This window comes from Trifolium pratense, linkage group LG4, assembly GCF_020283565.1.
Source record: "Trifolium pratense cultivar HEN17-A07 linkage group LG4, ARS_RC_1.1, whole genome shotgun sequence".
NCBI classification, from domain to species: Eukaryota; Viridiplantae; Streptophyta; class Magnoliopsida; order Fabales; family Fabaceae; genus Trifolium; species Trifolium pratense.
The window spans coordinates 45,818,543-45,843,388 of NC_060062.1; the positions used below are offsets into that span (position 1 = coordinate 45,818,543).

Consider the following 24,846-nt stretch of genomic DNA (forward strand, 5'->3'; position numbering starts at 1 on the left):
TTCTATTTTTCCTTAATCTTCTTCTTCTTCCTCTGTTAAACAAGAGCTTTTCATTCTTTCCATTCATTCACCATTGTTGCAGCAACAAGGATTGTAGATCCTGCAGAAACTGTGCTCATTGGCTTGGCCAAAGTGACAGTGCAGCGCGCGCGTGTTTCCTTGATTGCCTGCTTACTTGCTAGGCCTGTGCAGGCCAAAGTGATCGAAGCCTAGCTTCAGCTGCGCCAACAAAAACCATATCTCACCTGTGCATCATAAACTTGACCTTGATATTATTTGCACTCTAGTCGAAAGTTATGCAGTTTATTTATTTTTTTTACAATTAACTGTGTGCTTATCAAAAGTTAAATTATATATCTATATAGGAGTAATTTTTTTTTTGGTAGTCGACCCGACCTTGATACTAGGTTAATTTTTTTTTTAGTATATAAGAGGCATTTTTTTAGTAATCCACCCAAGTTTTATTTTCTATATTCGCTACCAGTTGAATTTGTTATTTATATTGTTGAATACTCTTTTCGATCCTTATTCCATAAACTTAAAAAATAAATTAATATTTTTATCAAAATAAGATCCGAATATAATATGTCTTATAAGTTTTTTTTTTTACCACAAACTTATTTGTTGCCAATACTATTTGTTGTTGTGAATTATGTTATTGGAGAATTTTTTGTAATGGAAACCATATTACTCATGTAAATAATTAATTTTTTTACAACTACAGCAACATATTTTGAAGTTTTATGTGATTAGGAAAAATTTGTTTTCAAAACTTGATATCAAAAAAAGGAAAAAAAGTTGTTTGACTCGAGTGAAAGTTTTAACTATTTGAAGCTTTGAACTCTGATATTTAAGTTATTCTTCCGACATTTTTTCCTCTTCATTCCTACAAAATAATACTCCCTCTATTTTTAATTTCTAGTCCTTTACGTAGAAAAAAAGAAATGTTCATATTTATTTTTAACTATTTTGATTCATGTTAAAAAATAGAAAGAAGCAATTAGGTGTAATTTAGTGGTGAAATATTTAGATAGTATGCATGAAGTTTTAGGTTCGATATTAAATTGTAAACAAAAAAAAAATAAAAATAAAAAATAGTAAAATGAATGAAAATTATGGAGATTTATAATAATACTCTCTCCGATTTTTTTATAAGGAACACTTTTAGAAAAAAATTTGGTCATTTTTATAAGAAACTTTGACCAATTTTCAAATATTATAAATGTTTAATTTCATTTATGTCCTTATTTATTATAAGAGAGAAATTAAAAATAAGTAAGTTAGTTGAATTAAGAGTAATTAAATAAAGGTATATATAAAATAAATTTAAAAATTTCAGAGTATATTAAATGAAAATAATCATTTACAATATATTTCCATGTGTAATTTTTTCAAAGTATTATTTATAAAAATAATAAAATGACAAGGGTAGAATATTTTCGTAGATATTTTTATTTTATTTTTAAATAAAAGAAACAAAACGAAGAGACACAATTTGGTTTCCTTTTCCTCGGTCGAATTAGAACACATGCGTCTCATTCTTTCTCTGGCGCTTAGCAAAATACTTCTATTTCTGTAAAAAAATGGTTCAACTTTTCCCAATTCTCATAATCTCCAACTGATTAGGTATACCGATTCTTCTTTATATTTTGACCCTTTCTTTTTCTGTCAAACAAAGTTCAAATTTTTGTCATTTTTTACAACTATAATCTATTATTTGTCTTCCCACTTGAATGCATGTGAGTGGTTCTATTTATATTCTTACATTGTTTCTTTGTTTGTTGTGATTGTGTTTGTGTCTGTGATTCTCTTATACGATGTTGTTGTTTTTCTTTCTAATAATGGGTGAGGTTAAAGTGAAAAACTTTTCCTTTTTGTTGTATTTTTTTTTGTTCATTGTGAATTTCCTTTTTTTTTTTGGTTCATAGATGAAATGACAAAGCCATTGAAAACTCACACATACAAAGTGGAGTGACCGGGGTTCGAACCCCGGTCCCGACGTCCAACACTAGCAATTTCAGCATTTCTGTCAGTTAAGCTAGGATTTGTGGACTCATTGTGAATTTCCTTTGACTGGTTTAATGAAATTTAACAAATGAGAGAGAAATTAACATCTTTAGATTTTGCATTTTCTTTTTGGTCTGTAGGCGAAGTCGTAAATAGTAAATACCACCTAAAACTCTCACACACCTGTAAGGTCTCGAGTTCAAACCCGAGTGAAGGTGTCTGAGCAATATCGGCATTGCTAGATTTTTCATTTTGATGCAATAGTTCTTTTAAGGGTGTGTTCAAATTTCTACCTTTTTTTCACAAAGGGCTAATTGCATACTAGGCATTTTTCAACAATGATTGTAAAAATGTTCTACATGTATATTTATTACAATGTTATATAATTTAGTATACTCTTTGCCAGCCAAATAAAATGAGCCATTGGGTTCTGGAATTTGTGGAGTTGTTCTCTTCTCTTGTTTCAACTTGTATGAAGCACTGACACATACATGATAACACGAACACCTGGCACGACATTGACACAGACACGTGATAACAATTTGAAAAAGTGGAAGTAATTGAAAGTAACTTCATGTGTGAGTGTTGTATCGGTGTTGGCACATGTTGGACACCAGGCACACCTTGGGTTGGTGCTAATGCTATTTAGTTTAATATTATTGGGTTGTTAGTGGATGAGATTGAAGTGAGCGTGGAACTAAGGTCAATATTTAGGATGAGTTGTATTTCTTTAATTATATTTTACCGGTTATTATAAACACAAAATAATCATATTTTGACATTTTTTTCTTTCATTTTGATGTTGTTTGTTGGTCAACAATTAATAGTAAAGTTTTCTCATGCATAGATGCACATGTAGAAAAGGGAAGCACTGAAATTCCAAGATTTCCTCTAGCGTAGAAGCAGACATTAAATTGTCACAAAAAAAGGTTCTGGCTTTCCTTCCATGGGTGCTCCTAAGCAGAAATGGACTGCAGAAGAAGAAGCGGCGCTGAAAGCTGGAGTTGTCAAACACGGGTCAGGAAAATGGCGCACTATACTTTCTGATCCCGAGTTCAGTTCCATTTTGCGTACGCGGTCCAATGTAGATCTCAAGGTGAGTCTTTTTAACACAGCGTAGCATGTTCTGGGACGGGAAATGTTAAATGTAGAAAGTCTTATTGTTCTTTCAGGATGGGAATGTTGAAATCTCACTCCCCAAAATATCATCTGTGTATTGTATTATAGGAGAAATATGAAAGATAGAGCATTTTTCTTTGATCAAATTGATAAATCTATTGCATACCTTTGGTGTACTAGTCTGTATGCTTTGAACTGTGAACAGGATAAATGGAGGAATATAAATGTCACAGCAATATGGGGTTCCCGGCAGAAGGCGAAGCTTGCCCTTAAAAAGAACCTTGCACTTCCAGCCCCCAAAACTAACAATAACCAATTGGCCGTGAGTAAAGTAGTTCAACGTGAAGACATTCTCGATGTTAAGCCCCTAGCAGCCTCTAGCGGAACATTGCAATCTTCAAATTCAAAAGAACAAGTATCAAGGTTCAATAACTTTCAGTTAAATATATCCGCCATTTTATTATGAATAGAAAAAAATTCTGTCCATGCCTGTGGTGCTTGGTTTGCGTAATTTTGTTCTTACAAGTAATTAGTTATAGGATGGCATAAAGCTGTGTGCTAGTTTACCAATTTTTCATAAATGAATAGATAAATAGCCTAATTTGTATCTGAAGTTTTGTTATTTTCTATGTTATTTGTCCAGTAACCCTTCATTTTTATAGTACCTCGTGGCATTTTTTCTACAAGCATGTTATAGATATATGAGAAAAAAAATCTTATCATATACGACTTTGCATTAAATTTAAATTCATAGTAATTGATATATACATAGATTACACCTGCAGTTATGAATGATAATAGTTTTCTTTTCACTTGTCTTCTGATAAAGGCATCCATCTTGAGCTGAAATGTTGAAATCATGCAGCAATACTTTTGAATTACAAAAGCAATATGTTTTTCAATGATGGCAGGTTGGGGGATAATCATGTACTAGAGGCTATTGTCAATATGAAAGAGTCAAAGGGTTCTGACAAGGCTGCCATTGCTACTTACATAGAGGTATTTCTACTTCACTTTGTGTGTGTGTATTTAAGCTTCTATGTGCAGTCTCACTTCGCAAGTAACAACCTGTTATTTCCTGCCACTACAATGTGGTACACCCAAAAAAGCATAATGCAATCAATCATACCATGCATATGCTGCAAATCTTGGCTTGGAATATTGGTGAATAGTTAATTATGCCAATATTAGCAATGTAATGCTTGCTTACATACTTAACTCCATTGTCTCATTGATGTTCATTCCGAAACTTTTCATATCTTTAGGAAAAATATCAGTGTCCACCAAATCTTAGAAAGTTATTGTCAACAAAATTGCAGCAGATGGTGACAAGTGGCAAAATAATCCAGGTAATTTTATGATCAGTTACTGCTGTAGCTATGCACATCAAGCTCCATGTGTAAACCTCTGTAATAGACACAGTCAATGATCTGGATAATATTGGAAGGTCTTATTATAGACCATCCCCAATGGGGAAGCTTAGCCTCATAAGCATTGGTACCTCATTGGGGAGAAAAATAGAAGAGGGCTTAAAGAGTAGTGCTACTTTAAGCTCCTTTTCTCTCCATGGGCTGCACATCACTTTAATGTTAAAATATTGAAATGTAATGATATAGAGTTATCGATAGATAATATAAAATTATTGGTGTAACCTATTTTGTAAAAAATTGAGGTGTTGGGTTGGAGTGATAGAGTGCTTATTAAGTACTATAATTAAAAAATTATAAATGAGTGATGTGTACATGTGGGGCCCACTTAAATACCCAAAATAAGGGTTCTCCACTTAATACACTTATGTGAAATAGGTATTTTCAATGTTTTTAATCCAATGCACAACTTGTAAATGAAGCAAAGAATTTTAATCTCACCTCTTGAATTTCCGCCTTTGTTGTTCGTGCACTGAAGTTTCTTTAAGTTAGGAAAAAAATTCCTATCATGTTCAACCATTATGAGTTTGGTTCTCCCACCGTGGAACCAAATATTTACTAAATAGACGTGTTATCTTTTGGAAGTAGCAACATGATATTAAAATTTTTTTTTTTAGGTAACCCACTAAGCACTCAACCCGGCTCAATGCTGAAATGGGTGGTTATTTTACTAAACCCAATCCGGTGTACCTATGTGGTTCGGGATTTGGCCCAACCCAATCTGGCCCATGTACACCCCTAGCAAAGAGAGATAACTTTTATTTCCATTGATAAACCCTAGTTTTAAAATGGTATTTGAATCCATAAACAGGAAAAGCAGAAGTACAAAATTATGGCCAGTTCAACAGTATCTGAGAAAAGTAGAAGCTCTTCCTTGATGCTCGTTGAAGCGAGGCCCAAAGATTCTCCAGAAGTGGATAAGAGTGGTGTGGTCAAGGTGCTTTCAAAATCCCAAATTGATGAAGAGCTAACAAAAATGAAGAGGATGTCAGCTGAAGAGGCGGCCGCTGCAGCTGCAAAAGCAGTTGCGGAGGCAGAACTTGCCATTGCGCAGGCTGAGGAAGCAGCTAGGGAGGCAGAGGCTGCAGAAGCTGAAGCTGAGGCTGCTCGAGTCTTCGCAAAAGCAACAATGAAGGCGCTCAAATGCAAACTTCGTAGTTGGTACCTTTCTCAGTCAATTACTCCTTTAGAATCTTCACACACTTATATATTTTGTTCTTTTAAAGCTTTAACCATTGCTGCATTATTCTGATGTCCGTACAGAAGGAATTTCTGTTGGTACTTAGTTTAGTTTAATTAGTTAGTGTCTAGAGAGGTGGTGGATGAAATTAAAGTAATCACTTGGAGAGGGGGTCTGGGAAGAATTATATGTTTGGATTAATGGAATGAGATTGACTGGAATGGAAAGGGATGAAATAGGATAATGTTGCGTTTGTTACAGATTTTTTTCTTAAAAATATCACTTTTATCTTTTTAAAAGTGTTTGTTTTAGATTTTTTAGAAAATTGTTTTGTTAAAAAAAATCATTTTTAGTCTTGAAATGAAAAGCTGATCCTAATAGTTTTTCTAAAATCTTTTTTTTTTTTGAAGAACAAGAAACTTAGGTGCAGGAGCTTCACATTTTGAAAAAAGATATTTTAGATAGTAAACAAACAGAAAGCAGCTTCAGATTTTTTTTTAAAAATCCCTAAAAAAACATCTCTAGATTTTTCAAAACAAAATGATTTTTTTTAAAGTTTGAACAAAACAAACGCGCACCCAATGTTCCATTGTTTGGATTTCAAAAATAATAATGGAATGGATTCCATCCCATACCGCCACTTAGCTTCAATTTTGTTCCCCTCCAATTTGAGAGGTAATGAATGGAATGCAAAATTTGTTCTTTATCATAAAATATCCAAACAATGGAATGAAAGATTTATTCTATTCCGCTCCTCTCCGTCTCGTTGTATTCCATCAATCCAAACAGACCCTAAAGTTTCATTGTCTCTTTTATGAGTGATGCTTGGACCCAGGCAGCTCTAACAAGAGGGTGAGTGTCGTTCTCTTGGTGGGAGGTTAGTGTTCGGTATTGGTTTTTGGGTGAGTTTTTTGGGCTGTGTTTTTTCTGGTGTGATTCCTTGCTACTTTTTTCTGGTATAGCAGAATTCCTTTTCTTTTAGGTAGTCTGTTGTTGCCTTTGGGGTTGCCCGTGGTTGTTGGAGGCTTCCTTGGTGGTCTGTGCTAGTTGCTCCATATTTTTTTGAGCTGGCTGCTGTTTTTGGTGGCAGCTTTGTGTTTTGTTTGTGTCTTTGTTTTTAGCTTTTGGTTGTGTAGTGTGGTTTTTAGTGTGAGGCTCTTTTGTGCATATGCTTCTGTTTAGTTTCTTAACTGCTAGTGCAGCGTTTGTATCTTTGTTCCGCTCCAGAGCATTTCTTGTGCGCTGGAGTGTGTTGTTTTAATAAATTTTGCTAATTAAAAAGAAAGTTAGTGCTGTTTTTCTCTGATGCTATGTAGTGGTGGTAGTAGTAATAGTGGTTATACTTATACCTAACTTTTCTTAAATCTGTTTCATATTGCTGAATTATGCAGATGCTGTGGACTTTTGCTTGTTCATCATCGTCCGAGTTGGCTTGAGATAACAGTTTAACTGCTGCATTTACTGTCAGTTTTTTTGTAGCTGTACATAACTTTCAGCTTGTAAATCTGAAATATGCGGGATCATTCATGAAACTTTTTGTCAGGAGTTAGTTACAGCTTTATTTTACTTTATCCGTTTTATTATTTAAGGAAGACAGCGAGGGAACGCTCCAAAGTACTAAAGAAGAGTGTCGTGATGGAATGATTGCCATAGACTTATTCCATTTGGACTAGATGAAAGACGACACTTTTTAGTAGTGCTCCAAAAGCGACATGTATTGTCATTGATATGCCGCTACATTTACATTGCTTGTTCTAAACATCGTTTACATTACTTGGGCTATGCAATATATTGACTTCCTTTTGACATTTGAGATTTTTGTCAAAATTGATGTCTATACACATAACATACCTCATTTGAATTTTGGTTTTTGCTGAGGTGTATGTGTATAGATAAAGTTTAGAGGTATTTGCTTTGTGGAATGTTATAAAATGGTCACTACTTCATGAACAGGTTAGATATTGATGCTATTTATGAAAACCTTTGGACAAATAGTATTTTGTTCTTTGTTATCAGTTGCGTATCAGTACAGTAGAGGAATCATTGCTCATATCTGGTTTAGATAAGGAAATTTATGACTATTTTCTGTAAATGTTACTTGGTTTGGTTTTTGCATATATGTGTTGTAAATATACCTAAAATGCTACGGTGATGACTTTTTACAAATAATCGGATATGCGCATGTGAACATGCTAAACATTACTCCCTCCATTCCTTTTTAAGTGTAGTTTCAGAAGAATTATTTTGTTCCTATTTAATTGTCGTTTTGATAGTTTAAAGTTATAATTTATCAATTCTACCCTTATCCTCTCAATAACACCTACTTCACATTTTCCATAAAATTAATTCTTTCTCAATAACTACATTCCTTTTTTCAAAATGAGGGTAAAATAGTAAAAAACTCCCTACAATCCACTATTTTAGTTAGAAAGCTTTATGCTAAAACAATATTTAAAAAGGAACAAAGGGTGTAAAAAGCATGTTAAATTTTGTTATTTTTTATGAAATTATTTGTATTTCTTTCTATACAATACTTCCCCCGACCTTAATTATAAGCAAATGTCACTTTTTAAATACATTGAATAACTAATGTATCTAGTCCAATAATTAAGAATATTTATTGGACTCTAAACATGAGAGCAATAAATTATGTTTTTTAACATTTTGAACTTTACACATTTTAGTTACAACATTTTTGTAGATATCACAATGTTTGATTAAAATAAGTTTCTTGTTACAATTTCATATTGAAAGCTAACATTTCGTTTAAGAATTTGGTGAGCAGGGAAGGAGAAAAGAGAGGAAGAAACCTTTTACACTTTTTTTTTTTTATCTCATAAATTTTTTTCCTTCACTTTCCCTTTTCTCATTCCTTTTTTCCAACTAACCACCTCCCGACCCTCCTAAACTCGCAAACATAGTCTAAAACAATTTGCAATGACTAGCCACAAACAATTTCAGAGTCTAACAAACTCCTAAGTCCTATCCACCTCTCTCATTTCCTCCCACGCTTCCAATATTTGATATGCCGAAGGCTTGTCAACCATTGCCTTGGAAACATCATCTTCTTCATCACTTTCATTATCCGAGAGCTCATCATCTGAAGACTTGTCAAGTGCAAGATGATTAAGAAATTTCGGTCTAGCGCATGAACTTACTTTATCTTCAATATTATAGTTTTGTGGCCAGCAAACCACCACATCATTATTGTTTACTCTGTCAACTTGATCATGGTTAAAGGTAAATATATCTGATTCAGCTTGATCACCAAGAAAAATGTCATTCCCAGATTCAGTACCTCCAATCATCATTCTTCCTGAAATATTTGGTACTTTTCCATTTCCACCACCATCAATTGTCTCATTCAGACCATTGACATTTTCGGTTCCAAAAGGAATGATACCAGAGTTGTTTCTCGATGAACCTAATCCACAAAGAACATGCAATGCCCTTGATAAATTTGATACTGTTGCTTCTGATACAACATTACAATTACTAAGAGCATCCAACAACCGCTCCAGATTTTCATGATTGATTCTGTCTTCATTTTCTTTAAACAGCTCCGTCCATTGCTTTTCAGTCACTCGGTATGGTGCATAAGCCATGGTGCTGAGTAAGATGACTGCTCGCTCATAGTTATGCTGAGTTATAGCTTGAATCATCAATTCAAAAAAGAAAAGATGCTGAGGAATTTCTCCAGCTTCCAGAATCATGTCAAATGCATGCTCCAGTAAATGCAACTGCATTGAAACCATAATATGCCGTCAAATTCAATATTTAGAAACCAGGATATAATACTATGAGCAGGAATATAAAATAAACTCAAGAGAGCTTATATAAAGGACAAGTATATTGTCTACCTTGCCAGCTCTTGAAGCTTTAACAAGTAATGGCAAGTGTTTATTTTGATCCAAATGATAACCCGAGAGAATCATCTCTTTGTACACATGCTCAAAGTATTCCCACTGGTGCGCGCAGGCAGACACTTCCAACATTATGTTATATGTGTATGCATCTGGTCGTAAATTTGACTTTGTAACCTTAACTTCCTCAAATAAAACTTTAGCTTTAGAAAACATGTCATTCTGGCTGTACACTTTCAGCATGGTATTTACGGTCCCTACATTAGGAGCGCAGTGGTCTTGCATATATTCAAATATACTTATGCAATCATCAATGTGCCCACCATCCATGGATGACCTAATCATGCCGGTGAATGTAACCTCCAAAGGTCTAGCATGAGGAAGTCTTCTTATCTTCTCAACCTGCAGCCATATTTCAAGGACTTTTATTTTTAATTAGGATTTACACCTACCTACATCAACATGTTCATCTAACCACATCCATACAAAAATAAAGCGAAAACTACCAAATACACCCCTAAAATATTTGGCAATGGATATATTTGTTCCTGACCTGAGAACATCAGACTGCAGCCTATTGTCCCCAAGAAACTACAAAACTACAAATGCTGGTCGCTTAATTCATCCTCATGGTTTTTAATGTGTCATTTGTATATTGCCTAACATAGCCAATATTTATAGTTCCTTCGGGAACTTGGGTGGTTGACCGTCACAAAACTTCTTAAGAAGCATCTCGCCGTTACAGGCCCATGCTGCGCGGGGTGGGGGGTTAAGCCGAGTTATACTCGCTAGAGGCCGGGGAAGAACATGTAACCGAGGATAGCGGCCAAAAACCACTAGAAGTTATCACCCCAAAACAGTTTCCTAGCATAAAAGGAGGAAGGGACGAAGAGAGAAGCTGAGTTATTCATTACTCAGATACAAAGATCCAAACCTTGATCACGACACATCGTCAGCAAGGTCTAAAAATATTCCACCTCAGAATAGGTGATTTTTAAGTTCTCGGGAACTAATGAGCCCACCATCCAATTTATCAGGACAAATTTGGGAGTTTAATTGGCAAAAGTAAGAAAAGTACCTCCGTAATAGCATCTTGCCATCTCCCGCAGTTGCAAAGGCAACATGCTAGCTCATAATATACACTGGCTAATCCCATAATGCCTCTTCTTTCCATGTCCCTGACAGATTTCACAGCTTCATCAACTTTACCTTCCTTCCAAAACGTTCTCACCAACACTAAGGAAGAAAGGAAGTTATATATATCAGGCCATCATCTGTCAAATATCAATTGCAAATGATATGAAAGAAGTAAAACACTACCTTTATATGTAAGGGCTTCTGGAGCTTCGCCACTTGTCCTCATCTTTCCAAATAACTCATGGACAAGGTCATAGTTTCCCGATTGCAGCATTACCTTATAACAAGCATCACCTGTAAGACTTGAATACAAACATGCTTTCAAAGGTAATAACTCCCCAATTTCTTTATTCATACATAACTCTCAAATTGAATATAACATAAAAATAGCCTGTGAATAAAATTTTGTCAAAAAATAAATAAATTTGTGAATAAAATGAAAATCATAGCCACCATTCATGCATGACTACCTGATTCTGTATATAATGCAATCACAGAGAGCATATAACATTGATCAAATTTTCAGAAAAGTATCACCATAACAAATCAGCCAAATAGATCTTTCAAGACAGTTTTCTCCAAAACAACTGATATTTTAATTTGTAATACCTTTTATTTTTTATTAGCAACACATACAGAGATGATAGCATAATAACTACCAACTAAGAATAGCGGTTATCAATTTGATTATGCTTGTAGTAAAAAGTAAAAAGAGCAAAGTTATACAGTATCTAACCAAGATAAATTACTTGGTGTCAGATGTTGTAATCCTGAAATTACCTCCATCGCAAGCCCATAAGTTGCTCCATTAGGTTTCAGACCACTTTCCTGCAGTTGCTGAAAAACCCATGACACACCTTTCCATTGTTTTGTCGGAACACAAGCATTAAGTACCTAATAGTAATTGAAGAAATCTGATGGTTAAATCAATCTGCAAAATGGCATTCATTAGAAAGTTATACAATATATATTTAGTTGTTTTCTTACAGCATTGTAGATAACCACATCAGGTTCAAGACGTGGATCCCAGTTCTCGCAATACATATAATTAAATGTTTCGGGTTTCTGCCTCATGTATTCAACAATATTCATCAACTCTTTCAGAAGACCAGCTTGACCAAGTGTAACAGCAATACTGTGATATGCAGCCATATCAGGATATACATGAATATTTCCCTGAACAAGTTGAGAATAAATCAATCCAGTGAGCACAACAACTAAAGACGAGTCATCACATGGAAAAACAAACTAATCACTTGATTCTTACACGCATCAAATTAAAAATTTGAAGGGCTTCCGTTGGCCTTCTTGCCTTCCCGAGAACTGCTAGAAGTTTTGTGTATACAAACCTACATACACACTCATTATTACTTTCATCATCAGAGAGAACCGAATATGTGCAAAGCACTAAGCATGTAAAACAACAACAAAAACGAGAATCGTTAAGACATAATCATGCATATTATTTGGTGGCTTTAAAAGATATCCCAAATTATCACCAAACACTGCTGTCAATCACTGATCACAGAAAATAGCAGTTAATTCGAATTATGCCACGCTACGCTGCTACAGACCACTATCTGACAACAATTTATACTAAAGAACGTATCGCGGAACAATAGTAATTTGTTCAAATTCCGCTATGCCATATCGAAATACTGATCAAGATACACAAGCACCATACACAATAGCAGTAGACCAGGTCAAATTTCTAAAAGTAATGCTATGTTTCAGAAACAACTCACATGCTTTGTAACTTTTTCTGATTCTTATCACTATACACCCATTGAACTACAGATAGAGCTTGCTTCCAACAACCCCTAACACTAAGCATTTCAAGAATCATCAACAACTGACCCTCTGTGAAAGGCAATCCCGACAGCTTCATACACCTCGAAAATTTCCAATCCTTAGCCCCAATTTCCCTATCACACAACCTACAAAAACAAAACCAAAAAAAACCCTCCAATTCATAACTTGCAAACATCATATATTCTTCTTTTTTGGTCTAGTAGCCTAGTGGCTAGACTCAGACACTTCAAATGTGGAGAAGTGGGGAATCCAGGGTTCGAACTCTAACCCCTCCAATAATGTCCCTGTTAGCTACCAACTGAGCTACAACGATGGGACCAAACATCATATATTCAATCAAAGCAATTCACAACAAATGAAAAAACAGAACACAAACCTATCAACAAGAAACCTAACAACCTTAACCTCACTACGCTTACTCGTCTTTTTCTCATAACTATTTTCATCAAACCAAGCCTCATCAATTTCAAGGTCATCATCAAAAACCCATTTCAATTCATCCATTTTTCTCTCAAGAAACATTTCCTTCAACTCCATTAAACTCTCCCTCTTAAGTTTTCCACCTCCATTATCCTTATTCACTTTCACTCTCTCCAAAAACTCAACTTTTTCAACCCCTTCCCATGGCTTCCCAACCAAAGACAAACCTTTATTCTCTTCCAAAGCTTTTGTGAATTGTTTGTACTCATGTTTGAGTTCATGAAAGTGTTGTTCTTCCTCTAACGTTTGTTTTTGTGTCTTGGAAAGTGGTGGCGATATTTGGGCTTGACGGTTGAGTTTTCGATTGTGTTTTTGGATTTGTTTTTTGCGGAGAGTGTGGATAATTTTTGGCGTGGGAGTGACACCTTTTTTAATAAGGTTGCGTCGAATGTTGTCGGTGTCTGGTTGGAATCGTGCTATGGGACGAAGTGAGTGTGTGTTTAGAGCTTCCATGGCTAAAAGAGAGTGATTTCAGAATTCAGTTACGCCATGGATTAGTTGGTTTCAACTCCAAGATAAATAGATAATAATACCTTCCTTGCCTGGCGGCAACCAAAAGATATGTTTGTGAGCTTATTTTTACTCTTTAACTCGTTTCATTCGTAATTGTGGTCATCATAATATAGAACAGGGGAAATAGTAATGTGAAATTCGTTGTCATTTTGATCTTTCATCGGAGAAAAACTATTGAAGAATTCTTGAATCTGCATTCCGTTAGTCAGTTTGGTCATTGCTGTTAAGTTTGACTGTTAACTGAACAAAAAAGTTGACGTGACATTTTTTTGACACATGTCAGCTTGCTGAATTGGCACGAGGGGCGGGAAAACAACCATTTTGGTTCCTGAATGTGCAACTCGTTGTCATTATGGTCCCTTACTCAAGAAAAAAATACAAAATAGTCATTGACTTTGCAATCCGTTAATCACTTTGGTCCCTTGCGTTAAAAATTATTGCTAACTTTATAAAAAAGCTGAAGTGACATTTTTTAGGAACACGTGACACGCAGATTTAACACATTTGTGTGACAACTAGATGGATGATGTGACCAAAGACTAAAATGATATTACTTTTTATTTTCTCTTCATTTCTTTATCTTCTTCCTCCCATTATTCTTCATTCTCTCCATCACAACTGCGATCGAGAGAGGGCCAGAATCACTTGATGTCAGAACTAACCCTCGAACTAGATTAAACTGGTGCTGAAAGCCGACAAAAAAAGAAGAAGAAAGAAGAACAAGCAAAATGGGTTGTTGTTAGGTTATTTAATGTATGAAGAAGTTAAAGAATAATGAGATGAAGAAGATAAATAAATGAACAAAAAACAAAATTTGAAAGAAGAAGAAGCAAAATGAGTTGTTGTTAGGATATTAAATGTATGAAGAAAAATGAGAGGAAGAATGTTATTTTAGTCCCTGACTATGTCATTCATCTAGCTATCACACAAATGTGTCAACTCTGCGTGCCACGTATCACTAAAAAATGTCACATAAGTTTTTTTATAAAATTAAAGACCATTTTTAACATTAGGGACCAAACTGACTAATGGATTGCAGAGTCAAGGACTATTTTGTATTTTTTTTTCTTGAGTCAGGGACCATAATGACAGAGAGTTGCACATTCAGGGACCAAAAATGTTGTTTTCTCGTCCCTAGTGCCAACTCAGCAAGCTGATGTGTGTCCAAAAAATGTCATGTCGGCTTTTTTGTTGAGTTAATGGCCAAAGTTAACAGCAGGGACTAAACTGACTAACGAAATGCAGATTCAAGGACTATTTAGTAGTTTTTCCTCAGTAAGGAACCAGAATGACATCGAGTTACACATTGAGGGATCAAAATGACTATTTCCCCTATAGAATAATATAAAATCGGATCATTCGTGTTGAACTTGGTAGGAAGGAGTACGATTCTATTTCGTATTGAAAGGGGCTGAAACCACTTGATGTCAGGACCGTCCCCTAACCAAATTAGGCTATAACCAAATTAGACGGTCCAGTGGACCGGATACCGGTGGTGGGTAAAAAAGGTGATAAAGAATTTGAGAACTAGCCTACGATGATTGGCCTACAATGATTGGGAGAGGATTCTCTTCAGTGAAGTTTCACCAGATATCATTTGGTGTAGATCTACATAAATGATTGTCTGTAATAACATATAATGGACGGCCGAGATTGCACTGCAGACAAAATGTCATCGCGAATGATCCTTTCCCAATTCCCACAATAATGACACCCTTGTCTTCAAAATTAAAATTACCACTAGGTTTATTATAGATGTTATCAATCACTTGCTAACCATCAAGTTTAATTGACATTTGAGTTAAACTCATAATACCAAGTTAGATGAATGTCTCTTCAAGTATCAACTCTTACGCTTCTACATAACGAGGTAGTGGTGATTCTTGGTACCAAGATATCTTTATCAATCCCGTTATGATGATGATTTCATACACGAATTATTATAGAATAAAATGAGTAATAATAACAATTGATTAACAAAGTTAAGTTTAGGTATTGTTAAAATTACTAAGTTATTTTCTCATTTTACTCTATAATAAGAGTAGATACACATTTGGAGGCGGCTCATTCCCCGCATTGCTGAAAATCCTCCACCCACCGGAATCTAACTTTCGATAGGGCCGTTTTGCTAATCGTCACAATTATTTTATTGATGATAGTGAGCTCAACCTTTCATCATTGAAGCTGTAAGATTCTGGCCAAATTTCATAATCAATTACACAAAATGATAATGTCACTTTCAGAATTTGCTCTTTCCATATATTGTGGCAAACCAAAAAAGTCCCAAGATCTTGTACTAAGGAGTTTTTTTTCTTCTTCTTTTCATTGGGAAAGACAGACACCACTTCATCATGGCCTACTACAATACCAATTTTCTTAATTAAAAAAATATACAAATATAGGTTATTTTACAATAGGAAAAAAATAGTTTTTTTCCCCTCCAACGGTTATATTAGCTTCATCCTCTTATAACCTAAATTTAGATAGCTTCGTCCCTGCAACAAATCTTCTAAAAACACATTCGTTTTGCTTGAGTACATGCATTGTCGATAATGTTTTACAAACACGCGTCACGTACACAAACAAACACAAATATGCATATACTCAAGCAAAACAAGGTGGAACAAGCTCTCTAAGTATCTTCTGGCAAATACCTCAATATGCACTTATAGGAGCTTCAGAAGTTTTCATGTATGTAGGACAATTAGAATTCTTCAATGCTCAAACACCAGACGAATTAAAGAGCTTTGGAAGCACGCTTTGCATGACGAGTATTTCACTCGGTAACTATGTGAGTAGTTTGATTGTTATAGTATTGTTATGAAGATTTCATCGTTGATTTTTTAGTAGGCTTCTATTTTAAGTATCTTAATAATAAACCTTTTTGTATTGCATGGAATGCTCCAATGGATATTCCATCTTTAGAATATATAATTTCATTTGGTTTTCCTCCAATTGAAATTGATATTATGTCAACCCCATCCGCAATGGCATCGTCAAATGCGGTGAATATGTCCATATCATCACATCCATCAAACTAACATACTTTATAAATGGAAATCCGTGCTAATGAAGCTCTACCCCTTATTGTTCCTTGACCAAGGCCTAACATATTTGCCATGCTAACTTAAGTTTTACAAACATGTGTATGCATGCACACGCAAACAAGCATTTACCACTTGTTTAAGGATGATCGGTAAAATTATTTCACTCCTTTGGTCATTTATATTTATTTTTTTTGTGAAAAAACCTTACCAAATAGAAATGGAAAAAGTATCATATATGCACATCTGTACAAATTAAATTTCACAACAAATACTAAAACCATTCAAAACTCCAGTAGCTCCACTTTGATTTTCAAAGCAGTTGAAGTGTTTCTGTCACAAATTCACAATGTTCTTCAAGCTTCCAATGGTTCTTCCGTAACTATTGCAACATCAACCATATTAGTTAGTTAATTTCTTCTATACTTTTTTGTTTTCTTTGGGAGAGAGGGTGGGGCGAGTTCAGAGGGATGAAGTAATACCTGTTCTTTTTATAGTTACTTCAGCATCGTTGGTAACTGGTGCCTTGGTTGGAACATCAGGAAGGTCCAACTTTTCATTAATCTCTTCAGGAACTGTGGTAGGAACTTCGGGAAGATCTTCGACTGCAAGCTGTTAGAAATAATATGAATTCAGTCAATTGCTATGCAATACGAATTTATGAAGGAAGGATGTATCTATTGCATATTCATGCCTCTGCGAATATGACAGATCAACATTTTTATTGTTTGGCATGATTTATGTGAGTATTTCCTCTATATCATATCCCTAATTTTGAATTTATAACCTCTGCAAATAATCACTAGCTTATAACTTTGCTAAGAGATGGATAAATAATTGAATCCTATGTTTCCACCGGCAACATAACTATCCGGAAGACACATTATGCAGCTAATTGCAGTACATGCTTTTCTATGCTAGATGTTATAATATGAATGGATTATATTGGAGTAAACTATAAGTCGATACAAAATCACAAAAATAAAATCCATGTACCAGTGTTTCCAAGTTCTCAAACTCTGCCAAAACCTCTTCTTCATCTTCTGCTGATAGTTGCTCCCCAAGTATTGCATTAATTTCCTTCAAATTCAACAAGATCATGTGTGTCAAGAAGTATCAAATGTAAACGGAAAAAGCAGGAGATGGGAATTGACAAAGAAAAAGTAGCAACCAAATATCAACCGCCCAACAGCACAAAAAAGCTCAATAACAACAGTACAACTTAAGTACAATGAATCTAGATGTGGAAATCTGTTTTCAAAAGCAGAAGAGTAAGGATAAGAATAAGAATGAACGCAAACTCACATCTTGATAAGCTTTAGCTTCAGCAGTTTCATCCATAAGTTTCTGAACATCCTCAATGTTTATCTCACTTTGTATGGCTTTCATTGCATGATTACCAGCCTTTAAACTTTCAAACACGGCTTTCTGCTTGCTTGCCAGTTCAATATCTGCTAACTGAACCAAGAAACAAATGTAAGTACCGCTTTTAGGTCTATAATCATGTTGAAAGAGGGCAGTGTAGTCCCTCAATTATCTCTTCTGAACACGTATCACGACACCAGAAAAGGAAAATGACTGAATTGGATCTATAGAAATATGCTAACAGGTAGAGATTCAGTCCTTAATTAATGGCCATAAAATAAAACAAAGAACCAAACTTTTTAAAAAGATGAAAGAGAACAATAAAATATTACTTGTTGCTCAACATTTATAAGCCAGGCGTCAACTTGCTTCAACAATTCTTCTTGCGTCTTTTTTTTCTTCAATGCCAACAAGGCCCTATCTTTCTTCTTTTCACGAATCAAGTCTCGTGCAGCTTGCTTTTCTGCTTCAATAACAGCATCAAGCTGGAAAATAAAGAACACAAAAAGGAAATAACACAAGTAAGGCAATGTATCCTCTTATGTACTTCGATACTTATGTTCTATCTAAAATTCTATATCATCTAAAACCAGATATTTAAGAGCCAAAAGTTCAACCTCTTCTAGTTAACAAAAAAAAAAAATGCAAGCAATCATCGACATTAAGCCAATTCATTTTTCATACAGAAAATCAAAGACAAAAGTCTAATTTAACTAACTAACTAATACTCACTACAAACTTCTTAGTATTTTATATCACTTTACTTGCAAATCAATTTGATGTACCAAGGCAAGTCAAAATACTTGCTGAGTTAGGAGGTGACATACTATGTAGCGCTGACACCTTGAATTGAATGTGTGTCAGGTGTCCGACGCGTGTCAGTATCCGACACCAGACACTCACTTCAATCACTTTCATTTTTTAAAAATTATTACCGCGTGTGCGTGTAATTGTCGTGTTCATGGACGTGCTTCATAGGTGGCATGCCAATAAGGAATCCAAAGGGAAATAGTAGAAAAATTAAAGCAATGTCCCTCTAAACTTCACCACAAAAGCTATATGCTTAAAAAGTAAATGCAATCAACATGGAAGTATAAAACACCATTTTGATCAAGAGCATGCTCGCTCTATGAAACTTTAGTTCAATTATTTGCTATCTAAATTTAGGTTAAATTCTTGAATTCTCTTTCAGCCCTAATGTCTAATAATGAGTAAATTTCATGTTGAAAATCAAAATTGTAGAAGAGAAATGAAATTGAGGTAAGAGGGTGTTGAAAAAGGTAACCTTTTGTTGATATTGAGCAAGTTTGCGTCTCTGGGTCTTGAGTGCTAGAATTGCACGATCCACATCAGTTACTTTAGGTTTCTTCACAAATATATTCCCCATCTCATCATAGACTAAAACAATAGTGATCATCAAATTTCAAAGATGACAGACAATTCAAGGTACTGTAATTGGGTTTTTAGTTTGTTTTCTGTTCATAGGATTTTGGTTCTTTCAAACAGCTTATGCTTTTTTTTCTTTTTCTTTTTTTTGGCAAGAACAGCTTATGCTTTTCTACTTTCAAGTTCCGATTAACTCTCAAAATATTTGAGTAACTATTTATTTGATTTTGTAAGTGCGGCGTTGTTTTATTAGTCGAATTTTGTGATGTTTTGTTGGTTTTTTCCGTTTTAGTGCGGTATTTGTTTCATATAAAGTGACGGGTCAATTTCGACTCATTATAAGTTTAAAATGATATATACAAATTCGAAGGCATAAGCTCAAGTAATTGAGACTTATGACAGCTATCACTCAAAGTCAATTTTCTCTCAACCTCGCAAATATCTTATCAATATGTAGTAGAATTGGTCATCCCAAAGATCATATGTAGTCAATTTTTTGTACTATCCATGCAAATATTTTTTCTTCAGAATTAGATGACATAAAAACCGTAGATCTCGAATTATTATTGATTTTTGGTCATATCTGAAATGATTTAGTCTCTCCCTTGAAAATTAAACACTACACATTTTAGCATAAAAGACGAAACAGCCCCTCCCTCAGCACATTTTTTTGTTTCATTACAAAGTCAATGTCATCAACCCAGAGGCCAGATCAAAAAGTTTTGAATTACCAACAACAGCATCATAACCTTATTCATTTTCTCCTATGTAGTTCCAGGTCAGTGTGTTATTTCATTTTTCTAATCAATTCTACTACACTTAGCTTTATTTACATTTCATTAATTTCAATTTTCAGCATCATATAATATTTAGAAGATATTTATAAATCAAGAGAAAAATGAGGATGAAGAATCTACACAAGAAACCAATTACTACTACTTTACATTACAATATTTGGAGTAGATATTGTTCTATGTCAGTTGTAATAATATGGAGCTTATTAATCCTAGGATGCATATTTTTGCTTCATCTATATTCCAATAACACCTCCTTGAATATGATTCATCCTCTTCATTCTTCTTCTTATTTCAATCAACTCCAACAAGTTGAAAATGAGAAGTTCCAAATTCCACCACCAAACAAAAAAAGATTACCTCAAAGCAAGTCAATAACACCATTAGTTGATGAGTTTTTGGATAAAGATTCAACACTTAGACATGTTTTTTTCCCTCATAAAACAAATGCTATTGATCCAATGAAAACTATAGGGAAAGAGATTAATGATAGTTATAGTTACTACTACCCTGGGAGAGTTTGGTTGGATACTGATGGAAATCCTATTCAAGCTCATGGAGGTTGCATTCTTTATGATGAAATTTCAAGTACTTATTATTGGTATGGTGAATATAAAGATGGACCAACTTACCTTGCTCATGGTAACAAAGGACCTGCTCGTGTAAGTTACTTTCATTGAATAATATTTAGATTGACTTATTTGAATTTATTTACTGTTATAAGTACTTGTTTGTGAGACTATTTAATTAAAAGAGTTTATGGAAACAATATGACATGTTTATAAGTTGTTTGCCAACTTATTTTCATAAGCTCTTGATCTCAAGGATAGCTTATGAAAATAAATTAAGTACTATTTTATCTTTTATCATAGAAATAATTTATACATAAGCACTTATAGTATAAGCGTTTAATTAAGTTGTTTATCCAAACGGGGGTTAAATATGCTACTGGTTGGTAAGTTGGTTGCAGGAGTTTATTTAGACTTTAAGCAATAATAAGATGATGATTTCTTTTTTTATAAGAAAAAATCTACTAGTTAGAGATGCACAATTTTCTCTCTTATCTGCAATTCTGCATTGATTTTTTTTTTGTCAAGTAGTTGAGTAGCTAAAATTTCACCTTTTAAGATGAATAAGTGGGATACCAGAGTTCGAACCTCGGTCCCTGCATATTACAAGCAATGTTCCTACCAACAGAGTTATACTCACAAGTCGCATTGATCCTTCTTTAAACCTAGGCTAGCTAGTTAACTCGTCATTTTTACTATTCCCGTTGAGGGGACTTATGAGATGCTTCAAATCCATCGAATTAAGCAACTCCTATATCTTAGGTTCTGAACTTTCTTAGCATCATTAGTATCAATTGAAGTCTTTGGCCGTGGAAAAGAAAATGTATTTGTTTCATATGACTAATTTGGTTCTTGAAATGTTAACTTTGACATATAGTTCATTACTTTGAAAAGAGATCTAAATTAGGAAACGTAAGAGTCAACGATTTTTTGAGATGACATGCCTTACAAAAGTAGTTTAGCTGATATGATTTAAGCTGAATGCGTTTATGATCGATTTTGAACTTATGCTTTACTTATCTTAAAACAAATAAGCTTGAATAGTGTATTAAGACACTTAAGCTGAACTTTTAGAAGGTAACAACTTGTAACTGCAAATCACTTTAGACTTTAGAGTCAACTCTGCTTCACATAAAGGAATCAGATTTAGATGATGAGTTCATTCTATTAGCCTCCAAGGAATTATTGTGACAAAACTCTAACATCTATATCTCACTCACTCTCTCCATCAGGTGGACATTATAGGAGTTGGTTGCTATTCTTCTAAGGATCTATGGACATGGAAAAAAGAGGGAATTGTATTAACAGCAGAGAAAACAAATAAAGCACATGATCTACACAAGTCCAATGTACTTGAGAGACCAAAAGTAATTTACAATGAGAAAACAAGAAAGTATGTCATGTTGATGCATATCGATGACGCCAATTACGCAAAAGCTTCCATCGGCGTAGCAGTCAGTGATACTCCTATCGGTCCATTCAAATATCTCGGTAGCCAAAGACCAAATGGATATCAAAGCCGGGACATGACAGTTTACAAAGACGAAGACAGTGTCGCATATCTAATCTACTCTTCTGAAGAAAACAATGTAATGCACATTGGACCCTTGACTGATGATTATCTCAATGTGACATCTGTTATGAGAAGGATTTTCGTTGGACAGCGAAGAGAAGCGCCGGCTATGTTCAAACACAAAGGAATATATTACATGATAACATCAGGGTGTACTGGATGGGCTCCAAATGAAGCACTTGTTCATGCATCTGACTCAATTTTGGGGACATGGGAAACAATTGGAAATCCATGTGTTGGTGGAAACAAAATGTTTCGAGTTTCGACTTTTCTGGCACAAAGTACTTTTGTGGTTCCATTAAATAAGTTTCCTGGTTTGTTTATCTTCATGGCAGATAGATGGAATCCAGGTGAGTTAAGAGATTCTAGATATGTTTGGTTGCCTTTGATTGTTGATGGAAATGATGATCAAACACTTGAATATGGTTTTGGCTACACATTGTGGCCAAGAGTTTCTATCTATTGGCATAGAAAATGGAAACTTCCTTTGGGTTGGAACACATTGAAATGATGTAGTTTTTTGTGTATCCATGTAACAGTGTATCAGAGACTTTATGGATAATAATGTAGATGTTCATAGATGTTCTTTGTCAATTTTAATTATTACAAAAATGTTATTCAAACACAATTATCTAATCAAGTGCATATATGTTTCACTTAATATTAAAAATCATTAGAATCATAAAAATCATTAGAATCAAGTGGCTTCACTTAATGGTGTTGAGGAAAGACTAGAGGGAAAGATTCTCAACATACTTGTGCATATATGTTTAAATCAGTGAGTAGAAAATATGATGTGATGAAAAATTAGAAGAGTAAGAAAGGATGAGAAATCTGGTGATTAGAATCAAATGGTTAATGAGCTTCATCAAAAGATGAATTCTTTGACAAATTCTAAGTTCAATTCTTAAGTGAAACAATTTTTTGCACGATTTGATGACCTCCCATTTCTTATTCTTTCCATTTCCTCCATTATTATATAGTTTTGGGAATATAAATGCAAAAATGTGATATTAAGTGGGTCCAAATACTTTTTATACACCCTAATGGAAGAAATGAAAATGATAGAAAATGGAGAGGATCTCAACTCTGTATAATGTTAGTTTATATTTTTATTTTAGTATGATATTTTTACAATGGTAGTGTGATTTATTTTTTTAGTTCAATTAACATTGTTTATCTCTTTGTTTGGTTAATCGGTTAAAAATGAAATTTGGGCCAAAATTTATTAAGCTGATATTTGCTTGAATTTTTATCTTCCCACACCCGTGTTTCTTTTTTACCTTTCATTTTTCTATTTTTGCTCTTGTATATAAAAATTTCGGAATGCGTTTTTTGAAGTTTTTCTAGTTTAAATTCGGAAAAAGATCAGAAAATACATTTCAAAGTTTTTTTTTCAAGAAAAAATAATTGAAAAACGCATTCTGAAATATTTATTCAAATGCAAAAAATGGGAAAACGGGGATAGAAAAGAAATAGGGGGTGGGGAGAGAAATCTTCCTTATTCTAGCAAGACTTGGTATATAGTGGGCCTTATTTTGGTAGCCAATGGTAATGGCCCTAGGTCTGGTGTATGCTCTCTTCAATGATACAGAGCCACAACATGTGTGATTCAAAATGAGTAGAGATGTCATATCAACTTAGTTTTAATAAAATAATTTCAATAAAATATTTCTTAAATTTCTATCATTAATTAAATCAACAAAATGAAAAGTTATTGGATTAAAGTGATTAATGAATTTCATCAAAGGATGAATCGTTCGGGAGAATTCGAATTCAATTCCTAGATAAAACAACTTTTTGGTTAAACTTTATTTATCTCGCGACTGAACTCTGTATTACTAAGACACCATTCTCCTAAAATCGAGAGGGTTATAAACGAAAATAAAAAATTAACAAAATGAAATCATGCTATTATTGTGGGAGGATGAACTATGGATTTTGTTTCAAAATGGAAAAAATAGACAGAAAGACAAAACCCTGAAGTACCTATGAGTTGGAAATTAAACACATCTAGTAAGCTTTTTTCTACATGAATAATATATGGTCCCATAGAAACATAAAGGCATAAGCTGGTCATTGTCAATTTTATTGAAAAGAAGACTAAAGCTTACACATGAAGAAGGTATGGGCCAGCATGCATCAAACACACTTTAAAAATACATAAAGAAAAGCAATTATATTGTTTTATAACCAATGGTGGGAAAAGGTGCAAAAGTAAAGAGTTAATGTGTTATGTTAGAGGAGGCAAATACCATCACATATTTTAGATATGCAACCCATTAAAAGATGTACCCACTATTAATAATTTCTTTTCAATTTTTTATATGCTTATAAGTTATAATTGTTTGGCTTTCATGGGCAAAAGGGACCTCTAATATATATATAAAATTCTTGCTTCAATGAAACGTTGGGGGACATGAAGAGAGTAACCTAAAACTATGGTCATAATATATAAAAGATGATAGACTTTTAGACTTGGAGAGGATGGGAAGAATGGAAAAGAAAAGAAAAAAAAAAAGAAGATTATAGCTTTTTCTTGGTTTAGCTTTGGGCACTATAACATATAACGTGCTG

The 24,846-nt window shown here is 34.1% G+C and overlaps 4 protein-coding genes across 6 annotated transcripts; 2 read left to right on the forward strand and 2 right to left on the reverse strand.

The window, feature by feature from the left end:
* Positions 1 to 1,475: 1,475 nt before the first annotated feature.
* Positions 1,476 to 7,541, forward strand: LOC123919744 (telomere repeat-binding factor 2-like). Of its 2 annotated transcripts, none has more exons than XM_045971731.1 (7): positions 1,476 to 1,626; positions 2,855 to 3,103; positions 3,332 to 3,549; positions 4,038 to 4,125; positions 4,392 to 4,475; positions 5,365 to 5,714; positions 7,125 to 7,541. In XM_045971731.1, coding segments are annotated over exons 2-7 (891 nt in total). In that variant the 5' UTR covers positions 1,476 to 1,626; positions 2,855 to 2,953; the 3' UTR covers positions 7,126 to 7,541. The 2 variants fall into 2 exon arrangements, with proteins under 2 accessions (XP_045827687.1, XP_045827686.1); XM_045971730.1 differs by having other exon boundaries at positions 5,365 to 5,710.
* An 811-nt stretch (positions 7,542 to 8,352) lies between these two features.
* Positions 8,353 to 13,658, reverse strand: LOC123919745 (pentatricopeptide repeat-containing protein At5g67570, chloroplastic). 2 transcript variants are annotated; one of them, XM_045971734.1, is made up of 9 exons: positions 12,922 to 13,658; positions 12,479 to 12,670; positions 12,001 to 12,082; positions 11,721 to 11,909; positions 11,514 to 11,627; positions 10,917 to 11,010; positions 10,675 to 10,832; positions 9,594 to 9,998; positions 8,353 to 9,473 (listed from the first exon to the last, which is right to left on the reverse strand). In XM_045971734.1, exons 1-9 carry the CDS (start codon positions 13,476 to 13,478, stop codon positions 8,709 to 8,711), a joined length of 2,556 nt encoding a protein of 851 aa, XP_045827690.1. In that variant the 5' UTR covers positions 13,479 to 13,658; the 3' UTR covers positions 8,353 to 8,708. The 2 variants fall into 2 exon arrangements, with proteins under 2 accessions (XP_045827690.1, XP_045827688.1); XM_045971732.1 differs by having other exon boundaries at positions 10,917 to 11,035; positions 11,470 to 11,627; positions 12,922 to 13,586.
* Positions 13,659 to 16,622: 2,964 nt separating this feature from the next.
* LOC123919747 (vacuolar protein sorting-associated protein 20 homolog 2-like) lies at positions 16,623 to 19,364 on the reverse strand. The gene is made up of 6 exons (XM_045971736.1): positions 19,233 to 19,364; positions 18,280 to 18,432; positions 17,888 to 18,040; positions 17,579 to 17,662; positions 17,065 to 17,194; positions 16,623 to 16,964 (listed from the first exon to the last, which is right to left on the reverse strand). Exons 1-6 carry the CDS (start codon positions 19,362 to 19,364, stop codon positions 16,939 to 16,941), a joined length of 678 nt encoding a protein of 225 aa, XP_045827692.1. The 3' UTR covers positions 16,623 to 16,938.
* A 424-nt stretch (positions 19,365 to 19,788) lies between these two features.
* Positions 19,789 to 22,850, forward strand: LOC123919746. Its single transcript, XM_045971735.1, has 3 exons — positions 19,789 to 20,111; positions 20,190 to 20,789; positions 21,929 to 22,850. The coding sequence occupies exons 2-3, from the start codon at positions 20,232 to 20,234 to the stop codon at positions 22,778 to 22,780; spliced, it is 1,410 nt and encodes a 469-aa protein (XP_045827691.1). The 5' UTR covers positions 19,789 to 20,111; positions 20,190 to 20,231; the 3' UTR covers positions 22,781 to 22,850.
* The last annotated feature ends 1,996 nt before the right edge of the window (positions 22,851 to 24,846 follow it).